Source organism: Vicugna pacos, chromosome 2, assembly GCF_048564905.1.
Source record: "Vicugna pacos chromosome 2, VicPac4, whole genome shotgun sequence".
NCBI lineage: Eukaryota > Metazoa > Chordata > Mammalia > Artiodactyla > Camelidae > Vicugna > Vicugna pacos.
The window spans coordinates 57,090,136-57,103,946 of record NC_132988.1 but is presented as its reverse complement, the minus strand read 5'-3'; the positions used below and the strand labels follow the sequence as shown (position 1 = coordinate 57,103,946).

General features: G+C 36.7%; 1 protein-coding gene across 1 annotated transcript in view; it reads left to right on the top strand.

Annotated features, from left to right (window-relative positions):
* Nucleotides 1-5,586: 5,586 nt before the first annotated feature.
* The window catches only part of GRID2 (glutamate ionotropic receptor delta type subunit 2), a 1,264,409-nt gene continuing 1,256,184 nt past the window's right edge, over nucleotides 5,587-13,811 (top strand). Inside the window, exon 1 of the mRNA XM_072940458.1 lies at nucleotides 5,587-6,371. Within this exon, the coding sequence (XP_072796559.1) occupies nucleotides 6,284-6,371 (88 nt within the window). The 5' untranslated portion in view covers nucleotides 5,587-6,283. The remainder of the gene's footprint in view (nucleotides 6,372-13,811) is intronic.

The following is a 13,811-nucleotide window of genomic DNA, read 5'->3' as shown; positions in this document are numbered from 1 at the left end:
ACCCAGAAACCTCTCCATGTTTTTAATATAACGTGCACTATAGATCTCTATGAAGAAAAATCTATTTATCTTTTTGCAATCTTAAGTGGCCACTAAATCTCCCCCTTTTTTTTTTCCAAGAACAAAGTATTCCATACAGCACAATGTAGGAAATACTGGATCAGATATTTTTAACTGCATATGCATTAAAAATGTTAATATTGTTTCATTTTCACAATTTTGCTGTTGTGTTTAATTCTTTATGGTTTAACTCTATCTTTACAAGAAATTTTAAAATGTGATAAAGCAGCAGAGTGTAAAAAAGGTATGAAACCAAGTGTTGACAACATGACTAGTTTTATATTAGCAAACTTTAGATAAATTCTATCATATCTAATATAAAATTTATATTATATTATATGAATTTTCTTTAGTCATATAAAATATACTGCAAATAAGTCAAGTTAAATTTGAGCAGAGATTAATATTTAGGCTTCTGTTGCTGAGATAATTTTTTATCATCATCTTCCAAACAACCCTTTCAAAACACCTTCCCTCTTTTCCACACAGATAACCTCTTTCCATACTGTAAACAAAGGACTGATAAATAGGTGAAATACTCTTGTGAACAGACCACTTTGATACCTCTGTAATCTGTTTACTTTGTAAGGAGTCAAGATGTTCTTGCTTTATGGTGCATGAGTTAAATTCCACAATATTTTCAAATATTCACTTAATCCTTTCATTCACTTATTAGTAGATTCATTCATTCAGAATTAAATATTTAGATTCACCACCAATTTGCAGGACCAACAAGGAATAAGGATTTTATTGTGAATCTATACTGATCATGTACTCCACGCACCAAAAAGCAAAATTAAATGTTTACAGATTTTTATCACTACTTTGAAAACTCCTCTAAAGCCAATATGTGCATGTATAAATGACTGAATATTGACCAAGCTTTTGTTTCTTTATTTAAATTTTTGACCCTGGTAAGTGCTGTAAAATACAATATATTTTAAACTGCAGCACATTGAACAAGCACAAATTGTGCCCGAGCTACTTCTGTGCCTGGAGAAATATGTTTCAACAGAAACAGTTATTTTCAGAATTAAAATGGTTAATCACGGGAAGATAATAAAATCTGATTTTTAAGGGTCAAATAATAATTGATATTTATTAGAGTTGACATCATGCATTTCTTTTTGTTTTTGATTCATTTGTTAGATTTTTGCTTCAAATGATATGCCACACCAGAAAGATCAATCATATAATTGATAGACAATTTCTACATCCCATGGCCAAGTGAAATTCCTTAACTCAAGATATATAAAATATTTCTCTTTAGTAAAAGGAAATTGCTGGATTAGCCTCATTTTTGAAACTTTAATATTTACACCAAAAATTTGAATGACATAATAATACATCACAATGTTCTAATTATCATTTAACATAGGATTAAGTGACATATTATTAAAGATTGTTCTATTGGTAATTAACTCCTCAGTAACTAATAAACTCAAAGATGTGAATAAAGCAGATATTATAAGAGCATGATAATACTTATTATTCCTATGTGAAAGCTTTAGAAGAAACAACACTTTAGAAAATTGAGTTACCTAAAAAAAATCACTTAAAATATAAAATTTACTTAAATACAGTAATTAATAGTACTAAATATAGTAAGTAATGAATTGAGACATTTCAAAAAGTAAGCCGACTAAATCTACATCAAGCATGGCTGCCATCTTGTGGGGACAAGATATAATGTAGTGAGGGGGCCAACCTCAACAAAGTGCCCCTGTTGCATTGCAAGTCATCATTTGACTTCCATCCACCAATTGTTTGATGTTTAATATTGCTATCCCAATTAAAATTCCACATCAATATCCAGGCAGAGGAGATAAGAGGTCTAAACTAAAAGAGGTCCACTGATACATATAATTGAATTCTTGCTATTAAAAGTTCAATAATATAAGAACAATGGAAAAACTTTGAAATTCAAAGTTTTGACTTGAATTAACTTTAGTAGTAGATGAGTTTGGTGAATGTTCACATTAAAAAATTATCAATCAATCTATTTGCAGAATTTGTTTGGAATTTATATCTCATTGAGTTAGGAGAAGACATGACATTGTCCTGACAGGGCAGCCTTACAGATTTATGGAAAACTTCCAAAGGGAGGAAAGAAGGGATTTAGAGCTTAAAGTGAAGGGAAGGAAGGAAGGAAGATAAGAAGGAAGGAAAGGGATATTACGTATTCTCAAAGATAAGATTTGTACTAGGGCCATCGCAGGTAAAACAGTTTGGCAAAATAGAAAGTGGTGAGTCAGTGCAAGGTTAACCTGAAAAAAAAAAAAAAAGACATAGTATACCCAATGTGAGTAAATTGTATAGGAATACGTGATATAATGACTTTCTTGAAGCATATTTAGAAGTCAAAAAATGAGTTTTCTAAGTTCAAATATTTCATCAATTACCAGTACAACTTCTGAGACCTAATTTCCCATTCTTTTCTAGAAAACCTGGCATTAAATAAAAGAGGCCCTAAATTCACATTGAGTTCTGAACTTCTCTGATCTACTGAGTATACAAGATATATTTTCAGCTTCTGAAACAAAACAAAAATTCCTTTTACACTTCTCAATTATGATTTTACAGTTATTATTTGTTATTGCCTGCATATAGGTAGTCAGTTATCACCCTCTTACAGTTTTCCTTCCATATTCATGTTAAAGTTGTCATATATTTAGAATCATTTGTGTACCTAACTGTATTTATAATACTGATGACACAATTATAGCAAATCAGAAAAAATGATCAAAATGCAGTATATTCCATTTTCCTCTGATATTCTTTCTAAGCTAACTTTTCTCCTAATTTTTAAATATGCTGTCTCATAAATTTACAGATAATTATACTAAAACAAAGTAAATCTCCAGTCATTGAATATTATTCCCAAAATCTTTCCATTAAAAAAATTCTACTTTGCATCTTACAGCTATTAGGATTATCTACCATTTCTTCAAATTATTGATATTCACATCACAACTAATGGCTGAATTGATAGGCTTCACTTAGAAAAAATAAAATAATAAATCATAGTTCACTTATTCAAAAAAATTAATCACTGGTTATAAAATTTTAGTGAATGAAAGCTGTTTTTCCCCCCAAATACGCTATAATGTCACAAAGTTTTTAATTTTAGTATAGCAAGCCATTTCTATAGGATAATGTATGAATTAACTCTAAGTAGCCTTAATTAGATTAACAGATAGCCTTCATTAAAAGCCTATATAAAGTATAGCCAGTGAACTTGCTATTTTTCCCTCTGGAACTTAACATCTAACCTACACATTAAAAAGTGAATTAAATATTATATCATAAAATGCAATTTTCTGAAATAGAAAATATAGTTAACACAAAAAATAAAAATGTGCTTAAATTCATATTCCATACAAAAACCATTAATTAGAACACATTGGGTATAGAAATTATTTGAATGGAGGATTTTAAAATAATGAAAATGTTTTGTTCATAATATACTAGAACAAATTTCCAAGAGGAAAGATAGTATGCATTGTCTATATTTAGCTCTCTCCAGCAATGATATTTATTAAGCCAGGACTGGACAGCTAATGTTTTCTTCCTAGTTCTCTGATTTGGAGATATTAGAGTGTTCTTTCCATGTTAATGGTTATTTCACAGTTTTTTTCTTGATTGAGCATATAGTGACTCATCAGTTTTTAAAATGCCCTTGTGAATAATAGAAACAAGCTATGGGGAGATATATCCATTTTTTCAAAGACTTCATCGTCTGTAACAACCAAATATGATCGATGAAATCGAAACAGAACCTTTTAAAAAGTAAAATGATATCCACAACAGCATCAATACAACCAATGTTAAGTCAACACGTACTAAGGGAAAAAAATAAAGGAATGATGAAAATTGAGAGGAATTAATCAGTGACGGCTTCTTGAAAGCACTGATTTATGCCAGATTCAGAAGGAAGTGATGAAATTCAAGGCAACCAAGGGGCTCTATGTAAAATGATGCAGTGAATAAAATGTGAATAAGTTATGGTCTTCACTCTCAAGGCATCCATCGATGATCTAATTTAGAAGTAGTCCTATATAACTCTAATATAAAGGCAGAATGTGCTATTTGAAGACAGAAGAAGGATGGATTTATTCCATATGATTCCATATGAAAGTACTGAATGAAATTTCACAGACAAGATTTGAATTAAGCCTTGAAGTAGCAGAGGAGAGTGGGGAGGATGAATAGATGCCTTCCAAAAAATTAACCTAAGTAAAATATGGCAGCACAACCTTATCTAGAATGATCAGGATGAATGAAAGAAGCCATTTCACAGAAGTGATATGCAATTACATTTGGAAAAATAACAGCCTAATTCACCCAACTAGAGAGAAGGGCTCAAGTGAGAGTGTAAGAAGAAAAGATATTTGCCAAATTTGGAGGTAACAGAGGGCTCTGAAAGGTTGAGGAGCTTGACATCCATACATGCCAAGTATTAACATTCCCAAAGGATTCCAATTATAATTGAAATAATATTAGGACCATTCATACCTGGCCTCCACTAGTCATTTGGTTGTGTTAACAAATGTCCAGTCTGAAATGAGACCACATTAGGTGTAAGTTAGCCATTAGAAGAAAGGAAGTCACAATCATCAGGATTTTATTTTAAGGAGCATACTTGCAGAAAATCCTTTCATTCTGTTACTGGGAGGCTGTCATTCAGCACTTAATCAGCTCTTTCCATGGGGGAGCAACCAACTTCCTCATTCTGCCTTATATACACAGGTCTGTAGTCAAGCTACTCAGTGTAATATTTTGATCAAATATTTCACTGAAGCATGCATTTCTGTTTTACTTATTATATTTTTTATTTCAAGATCTTCTTTACCCTGATTGCCTAAAAAATACACTGGAGACAGAAAAAAAATATCACTGCATAAAAGGTAATTAGAACGCCCTCTCCTTTTTATAACTTTATAATTGAAATCTCATTAAAAGCTTTCTAGGTCTCGTTTCCCTTGGTGACCAGGTGTCCCTAATTTGTTTTTAACCAATGTGACTAATTCCAGGCAAAGACTAGAAAAAGTCTAATACCTGTTGGAGGATAGCAATAGCAAGGTTAAATAAGTGGGGTGGCTTTTTTAGGTTGCCTTAATCTCGTTAAAAAAAAAAAAGGCTTCAACGTCTTTTCTCTTAGAGTCCTGCCTTTTTCTCAGTCCCGGTTGAAGATTCCAAGGGAAATGAGAACACTATTTTGTTTCTCCCTTGTATTGCAGATAGGGGGAGGAGGTGGTTATTAGAGAGAAGCTCTTCCTCTCTTGGTTTCCCCCTCTCTCCGCCTGACAGCACCGCTCTCTCGCGGGCTCGCTCATTCTCCTAGGTGATCCATTTCTAGGCAACGTGGGTCTAGTGCTGAAGCTGCCAGGCTCGCTCCTTGCTCGCTTCCTGCATCCCGCCAGGCGAACCGCTCCAAAAGCATCCTGCAGCCCGCGGCTGCTTCCCTTCGCCACCCGGCCCCGCTGCTCGCGCCCGGCGCAACTCCCCCGCCACCGCGCCCGAGCGAACCAGCTCCCCGGGCCCGCCTGGCCGAACTCCGCTCCCGCCTCGCGCAGAAAGGGAATTTTCTCTGCATTACTATCTGCATTACCTTGAAGTTCACTTTTACTACCCCTCTTGGAGACGGCTTTTTATCTCTCCCTGCTGGAATCTGGCTGCTCTGCTTGGAATCTCCTAATCTTTCCTTTCTACTTAGATTTTATTTTGGCAGCGAAGACAAGTGATTCTCTGCGGGCCGTTAGGGCGGGGGGGAGGGGGGCTTTTTCGGTTGGGGGAGGGGGAGGGGAACATCCGGCGTGAGGGGGGGGGGTGGTCTGTTGGAAGTTGCGGCGGAGCTGGGACCGGAGACCCGCGGCCCCGGCGCAACGATGGGGATGGTCTGAGCTCCAGCCTCTCCCCCTGCCCGAGAGCAGCGAGGCTGGATACATTTTTAAAAAGCCAAACTGCAAACAACTCTGGCGATGCCAAATTTCCCCTCCAAGTGACACGGCTTTGCGAAGGAGGTTTCCTCAGGCTAGGCTCTTTCTCTTATTCGCTCTCCCTTCCTCAGAGACGATTAAAAGCTTTGCTCTGGTAATAGGAATTGGGGGAAAAAAAGAAAAGAGAAAGCTGTGCTAAACTACCGTGACCTCAAACTCTTTGGACTTTTTTTTTTTAATATTGAAAGAAAATTCATCCTACAACAGAATCAGCGTAGGAGGAGATGGAAGTTTTCCCCTTGCTCTTGGTTTTGTCCGTCTGGTGGTCTCGAACCTGGGACTCGGCGAATGCGGATTCGATCATTCACATCGGTAAGAAGGGGCTACTACTGCCCGAGGGTACTTTTACCGTTTCGGTTTGCAAATGTTTTCCCTTTGCTTCCCCCTCTCCGCCCTCCGTGTGGCTTGTTCGCGGTGGCTTCGGTTCATTGCCCCTTCCCACTACCCTTCCCTCACACTTGTGCAGTTTTCTGGAAGGATGTGGAAGCTCGAACCTTGACTTGTGCTGTTGTTTCGCGGTGAATCGTGGAGTGTGGGCTGGATGCGTGGGGGTCTCGAATCTACCTCAGCGGAATTTACCTCAGCGTGCGTGTGTGTCGGGGAGTGTGGGGGGATTCTAAGTGCATGAGGAAAGGAAGTTTAATCCACTCTACCTTCCATATTCTTTCCCGGATGTACACTGGATCCATTTGAAAAAATACATGTATCTTTGGGGGAACTGAAGAGGTGTCACCTGTGAAGCTAAAAGAACTGGGGTGGCGGGGGGTGGGGGAGAGCGCCCTTCGGATCGAACAGGTGGTTTTGCAACGTGAGCGGGCTGCGTTCGCCGCAGCGCCGTGCGATGGTGACGGGGAGCTGGATGCGCCCCCAGCCTCCTTCTCTTCCTGTCCTCTCGGCTTTGCAGTACTCGCGCAGAGTCGCCGCGACGGTGGCGGAAGGGGCTGGCGGCGGTGTAGCCGAGGACTGGGAGCCGCGCACCTCGCGGCCTCGCAGGCGCTCCCCGGGCCTGGCGCCGCGGCGAGACTCGCCCCTGGGCGCTTGGGAAACGCGGGCGCAAATGCGCGCGAGCCGTCCTCGCGGGCTGCCTCGCAGACGCCTGCCTCGCCTCTCCTCGCCGACAGCTCTGAGTTGCAGCGCAGGGCCGAGAGCAAAGGGGCTCGGGCTTTGAGCGGCCTGACTCCGGGAAGGACGCCGAGCGGCTTGGAGATGCTCTTGGCCCCACCTATTGGCAACCAGACGGGCCGGGACTGGCCGCGGCGGGGGCGGCGGGGGCGGGGGCGGGGGCCTGCGCGTCATTATCATGCACAGCGCTCGCGGCTTTAGGCTCCAACTCTTCTCACTTGCTAATCCGTGAGAGCTGAAGGGAGACCGGCTCTTGCAGCCTTTTCTGCGTTAATGCGACGATTTCCTTTTCGGAAATTGGCGTCCGCGGGCCAGCGAGGTTCATTTACTGGGCTGAAGAGAGGCCCCTCTTAGGGAATTTTATCTGTCGACACGGCTTGATGTTCTGCAAATTGAGGCGACAGATGGGTCGCAGCATCTCCCCTTTCTATCCCCGTGCTCCTCCCCCGCGCAAGACACACACACACACACACACACACACACACACACACACACACACACTCACATACTCTCACACTCTCTTCCTTGGGAACCTGCTTCAGGTGGAGGTTGTGCCTACCCAAGCGAGGGGCTTCTGTCTGGTGTACTTGCCCACAGCAGCCGGCCCCTTAGCTCCAGGGGGCTCCCTCTTTGGTCTCAGAGGCTGTCTTTGTAAACATGTCTGCCATTCTCTATCATTTGTATCAATAGAACCAGATATATTTGTGTGTAAGTGGTAATGCGGTCAGGATTCAGAAAACCTTACATTTATGCATTAAGTAAATTACGCACTAGGTAACTCGACTGCTAGATCACGTTTTGCCTGGGGGCTAACAGTGCCTGTGGGTTCAGAACTTTTAAGGGAGAAATTATGGTCTCATTGAGGGGTTCAGTCATGTTCTGGTAGAGTTCAGAAAGAAAGTGTCCTCTTAAAGAAATGATGTACATTCATCTCCAGTTGTAAATGACTGGAATAGAAATGCGAATATGTTATCGTCCTTTTACATTCATACATTTACGTTATGATTAGGGGTTTTTAACTTATCCTCCTCGTCGCTCAGGAGGGAGGCTTGCGAATAAATGCTTCTTTTATTGCTTATTCTGTGGTCTGCACGATAAATACATTATTTGCAAACACCTACAGCTCTTGCTGTCCCCTACCAGATGAGTACTATTTTGCAATGCTGTCTGGGCATTTGTTTCAAAATAGAACACAACTGTTATATTTTTTCCTTTGCATTCTGTTGTCTGTCAGTGTGACATGGCTTACTTATTTATAATCAGAACAAAAATAAAGTTACTGTATACAAATTACAGATTTCTTTAGAAAGCTGGCTGTATGCCTTAACTGTATATACTACTAACAGAAATAGTTACTTCGAAGCAATTAGCACATTACACAAGAGCACTGGCTTCTTTTATAGACTAATATTGCCATGAAGCTAGCAAATTGAAGGTTGTTTTAAAAGCTTCATATCTTTTATAATACACTAAAAAATGTTACATCCTAGATTAAAAAAAAAAAATGGCCAAGTCTAATTTGAGTGCACTTCAGAGGTTAAAAGCCCCTTTAGCTTCCACCCCCATCCCAACCAAAATATAATAACTTAAAAGCTGAATGGCCATGTTAAAATTTTAAAGTACCAGTTAACATTCATTAGATCAGTTTACTTACTTGGTTGAATAGGTAAAGAGAATTAATTATCTTTAGGAGGTGATTACCTTCATTCAAGTATTTAATGTGAGAAATATTCTTAAGGCAAATGTATTATTTCAGGACTAAAGGGATGAAAGTGGTGAAACTGGAGGGAAAGTGAGTATTTCAGCTCTATAAATATAAGGAGATATACAGAAATGAAAGGTTTTCACAGCCTCATGTGATGTGTTCAAGTAGAAAGTAGCTGTAATATGTAGTTCAGGTGAGTTGGAGAGATAAAAAGACACTATTAGGTCCTTTAAATAGTGAATCTTTTTGGTATTGAACCAAATTATATGTTTGAAAACTCTCTCCATCCTTTTCTTTGTCTTTGTTTTTATTTCATGCAGGTAGTTTAGTAAAGTCAATTACATATTTTAAACTAATATGTTTTTTGAACGCGTTAGTTCACTGCAGTGATGAGATACAGTGGTTAAACTAATGATTGAAATGGAAATGTATTTCAGTCAAAAATGCACTAATACTGTAATCACTTTGAAATTCTGATAAATCATATTTTAAAGATATTTAATAGTTATATATTCTTGTTTAATACACATGCACACACAATACACACACCGTATTTAGAAATGAATCACCTCAGTTGTGATCTCCTTTGCTCCCCCTTCAAAGAAAGGTCTTTGACGTATAGAAACTATGCCGTTTTGAAGTATGCTTCTACTCTGAGCCTGTGCATTGATTGAGTAATTTCATCAGACCCACATTACTTGATTGCTTAGAAGTTTCCTAATGATCTGCATGCTGTAGGAAGAACCAAAAAGTCGTGAATGGAATGGCAATGATACTGTGTTTTATGAGGCTATTCAGAAGTCGCTCTGATTTATGTAGCTAGAAAGCTCCAAAGTCTTTGAGATTAGCCACGCTGACTGCTATTTTCTTCATACATCAGTCGTCCCACACTTTTTACTCCCTAAACACAACAGGACTTTAGAGCACTGCTTTAATTAAGCAGGGATTAGGTGGCATTTCCAGTCAACTGCACAGTTTGTGTTTTGCTTCATATCTAATATGGAGGATCTCATGTTTTAACAGTTTAATGTATGCTCATTCCTTTATCTGGTTCCTTTGCCCACAGAGCTGATTGAAAAGAGCTATCGTCAGTTATTTATCTCTACAAGGGAGCACTCAAACAGTGTACTTATCCATATATTGCAGAAATCACTAGCATGTTTTTGTTGTTATCAGTCACAGTAAAATATCTTATACCAACAGGGAATAGAAATGAAGCACTTACTCATGTTTTTTCATAAGCAAATGATACTTTGTCCTCTGAGATCACAGTCATCAACTATGACATGTTTGAAAAGCCTAAGACAATTCACAGAATATTTTCATCATGAGAAGGTTCAAATTAAAGTACAAAATTGGTAGGTGAATACAATGTGTCATCACATTATAAACAATAATAGACGGTATATTTAAAGCATTCCTTTTCATTACTGATGAACTGAGGACTGTTTTATCAAATACAGAATGTAAAAGCATTTCCAGAAGATGTGCTGTATCTTCTATGAAATTGTTTCTTTTTTAACTTTTTACATGATTTACATTGGTTAATGATAGCCTTCAGGAGTCATCAGGGACCCTGTGCTGTTAAAGATATCTCAATGATTTAAGTTATCCTTTCATTATTTATAGTAATTGTTTGTTCCCTAACTTATGGATAATATTCAGTGTAAATTTCTAGAAATTATTTAGAAGTAGTTTCTGAATTTAAAATAAGGATATAGTTTACTATTGCATTTTTCTGTAATAATAATGCAGTTATTTGAAGTGTAATTCAGATGTACATTAAATTAGACAATGTTATTAATCAACAGTATCAACTATGACATGACTAATAAGCCATTACACTAAGGACCTTTGCTTTCTATTCCAAGTGAATTGTACATCCCATAAATATCTCCTATAAATTTTAGTTCAAATATGAATAAAGATCAAAGTAATTAACTTTCAACTTATCCAACAGTAGAAACCAGTTGAGGTTTTTAGGAGTAATGGAAGATGTATTATATTTAATTCTAATCTCTAAGGCTAAACTTATACTGTAATCTTATCTCAAAGGGATATTGTAATTTTAAAACTGAACTTTTAATCCAGAAAGTTGTTTTTTTCCTTCACTTGCATATATTACTTTAGTATTAAAAAGTAAAGTATTTGGCAGTGCCATTAGATCTTCATGATATTTCAGAGAATAGCATATTGGCAAGTAAAGTATTTAATTTGACTACAAATATAATGTTTATTAGAAAATACATTTGTAGTCTATAAAGATAGCTTTGCCATTAGGTGTCACTGCATTCTGAGCTGTTTCTTTGTAGTCCAACTTGAAAATCACATGAAATATTTTTTTTTAAATTCCCAGAAAAAAATGCCATTTAGTGAGGTCTGTGATTCTGTAAGATACAGGTGGTTTTCATTTTCAAACCAGAAGAGGAAGTATTATCTCTCACTCTTATTTCTTGTAAGAATTTAATTTTAGAACATATCATCACTCTCTATTCTCTAGATAGATTACATTGCTAGCTCTAGTGAGGTAAATTTTTCACAAATTTAAAATACAGTAGAAATATACTCTTAAACTAATACTATCTGTGGAAAAATCTGAGACACCAGATAGAATGTAAGTATGCTTAATAGTGCTGTTGTAAATAGGCATTAGTGACTGCACATTTGGAGTCCTGAACTAATTGATTTTTCTAACATGAAACACACATACAGAGACCTATGAAAAAACCATACTAGGGCACAAATACAGGTATATTTTAAAAAATGTCACCACTGAGTTTTGTGAATAATAATATATGTTTTCAGATAATTTTGGCCTGGAAGATAATTAAGTGTTATGTATTATAGCAATCTTCTCTACACACATATTACTACCACCACCACTACCATCAGCAGCAGCAGCACCATCCAGTTTGTGTAGTAATATAAAACCAGTGTCTATTATCATATAGTAATTTTCATTTTTATTTAATTTGTTTAAAAGGCAAAATCTTCCTTTTAGCATATCCTATTATAAGACTAACGGAGGAGGAAACTTAGGTCAACTTTAACCTGATAAATTGGTTTTAATATTGGCAAAATAACATAATTAAAGAATGGAATACTAGGTTAAATGAATGAACAGTTTATCATATTATGTTAGGACTTGTCCTGTGCCAATATTCATTAATAAACTAGTTGGAATAATGTACTATTGAAAATTCAGAGTAAAAGTAAGTGATCAGATGGATGTCTAAAGGATAATGGGAAAAATAACTAAAGTCATTCTGGAATTGGTTATTAAGAGGACATCTGTGGATTTAGCTCATTTAAATTGGTGAATTTTAACATTTGGGTGCAGATACAGATTTCAGATGAATGTGAAAAACATACAGGGGATGTTAAGACATAGTAAAAAATGTTCTCGATTAGAATTTAGAGGGTTTGGGGCTAAGTACGCATTTGATCAATAACTGTATTGGAAATATTGGAAAGTTATTTATTTTCTTTAGTCCTCATTTTTATCAACCCTAAAACAAGATTTAGACTAATGCTCATTTAAGCTCTACCCTTATATGAACTAAAAAGAAGACAAATTTTTATATTTGAGGGATTTGGAGAAGAGATTCAGTATGTTTTGTATAGCTATTTTTAATACTTAGGTTTAGAGTGAATTTAAAAAAAACAAAATACAAAGGGAAATAAATGAAGCATTAAACCTTAATTACACATATGAAGGATCCCTTAAAATGGAGATATTTTTGGTATGAACAAGAATTATGCATAATATATTTGTTCATCAGGTATCCTAGATAATTTCAGTATCAGATTGATAGAACTGGATTTGTTTTTTGTTTTAGATTTTGTTTTTGTTTTGTCTAGCTTTAATACTAAGACGTTATATACAGCACTACTGTATACCACAATGATGGTGTACATTTAAGGCTGACTGGAGGAATGAGTGGTCTTATGTTCTAACCAGCAGGAACTAGAAGAGCTGTTAGAATTTACCAATTTGAAACACGCCAGGAATTTTAGCATACGTTTGGCATCACTCAAAATATAGTGTGTAGAAGAAATAGCCAGGGTTTCTTCAGTGTTCTTTATAGTTTTGGATTCCTGCTCCAGGTATTTCAGCTTTTAATACTACTGTTGTTCACCAAATGGTTATCAAAGTGAATCTGAGACTGGGTTGAACCATTGAACGTTTCCTTGAATGAATAGAGGGGAGCCCAGAGGTTAACGCAAGAAACTAAGTACAAAGAGTCATCCCTGTGTGCGTTAGAAATTTACAAATTGCTCTGTAGTCAAGTTCCTTATTAACAGATATTTTTACTCATGGAAAAGATCAAGTTATTAATTATATTAAAACCACAATTCTTAAACTTTTTTTTCATCCCCAAATAATTCAAAGTAATGTATTTAAAATGAATAATCTTATATCATTGCTCTGAGTACCTGATTTTTCCCAAGTAATCTTAAAAAGGTGTTTGCTTCATTGTTAAAATCATTACAATTCTAGAAGTTATATTCCTGAAACTACAGAGTAATATAGGCATTACTGCAACTATACAGTATGTGTGCTCACTGGGAGAATGTTCTATCATTCAATAGACATTTATTCTGAACATACTCTTATGAACTTTTCTTTCCTGGAATTAAAATGTCGAAAAAGTAAGCTATGTTCTTGTATTTAAGTATTTACATTCTTGTCGAGGAGACAACCAGGTAATTGAGATAATACATATTATGATGTCAAGTAGTGATAACTGCTTTGAAGAAAAATGAAGGAAAGGTACCCTATTTTGAATAGGATGATCTGGTAACACTTCCCTGAGGAGATGATCAGTGGAGCAAAGACCTGATTCAAGGAGAGGAAATTAGCCATGTGGATATCTGAAAACAAAAGATTACAGCCAGAGGGCATAGCAAAGGCAATGGCCATG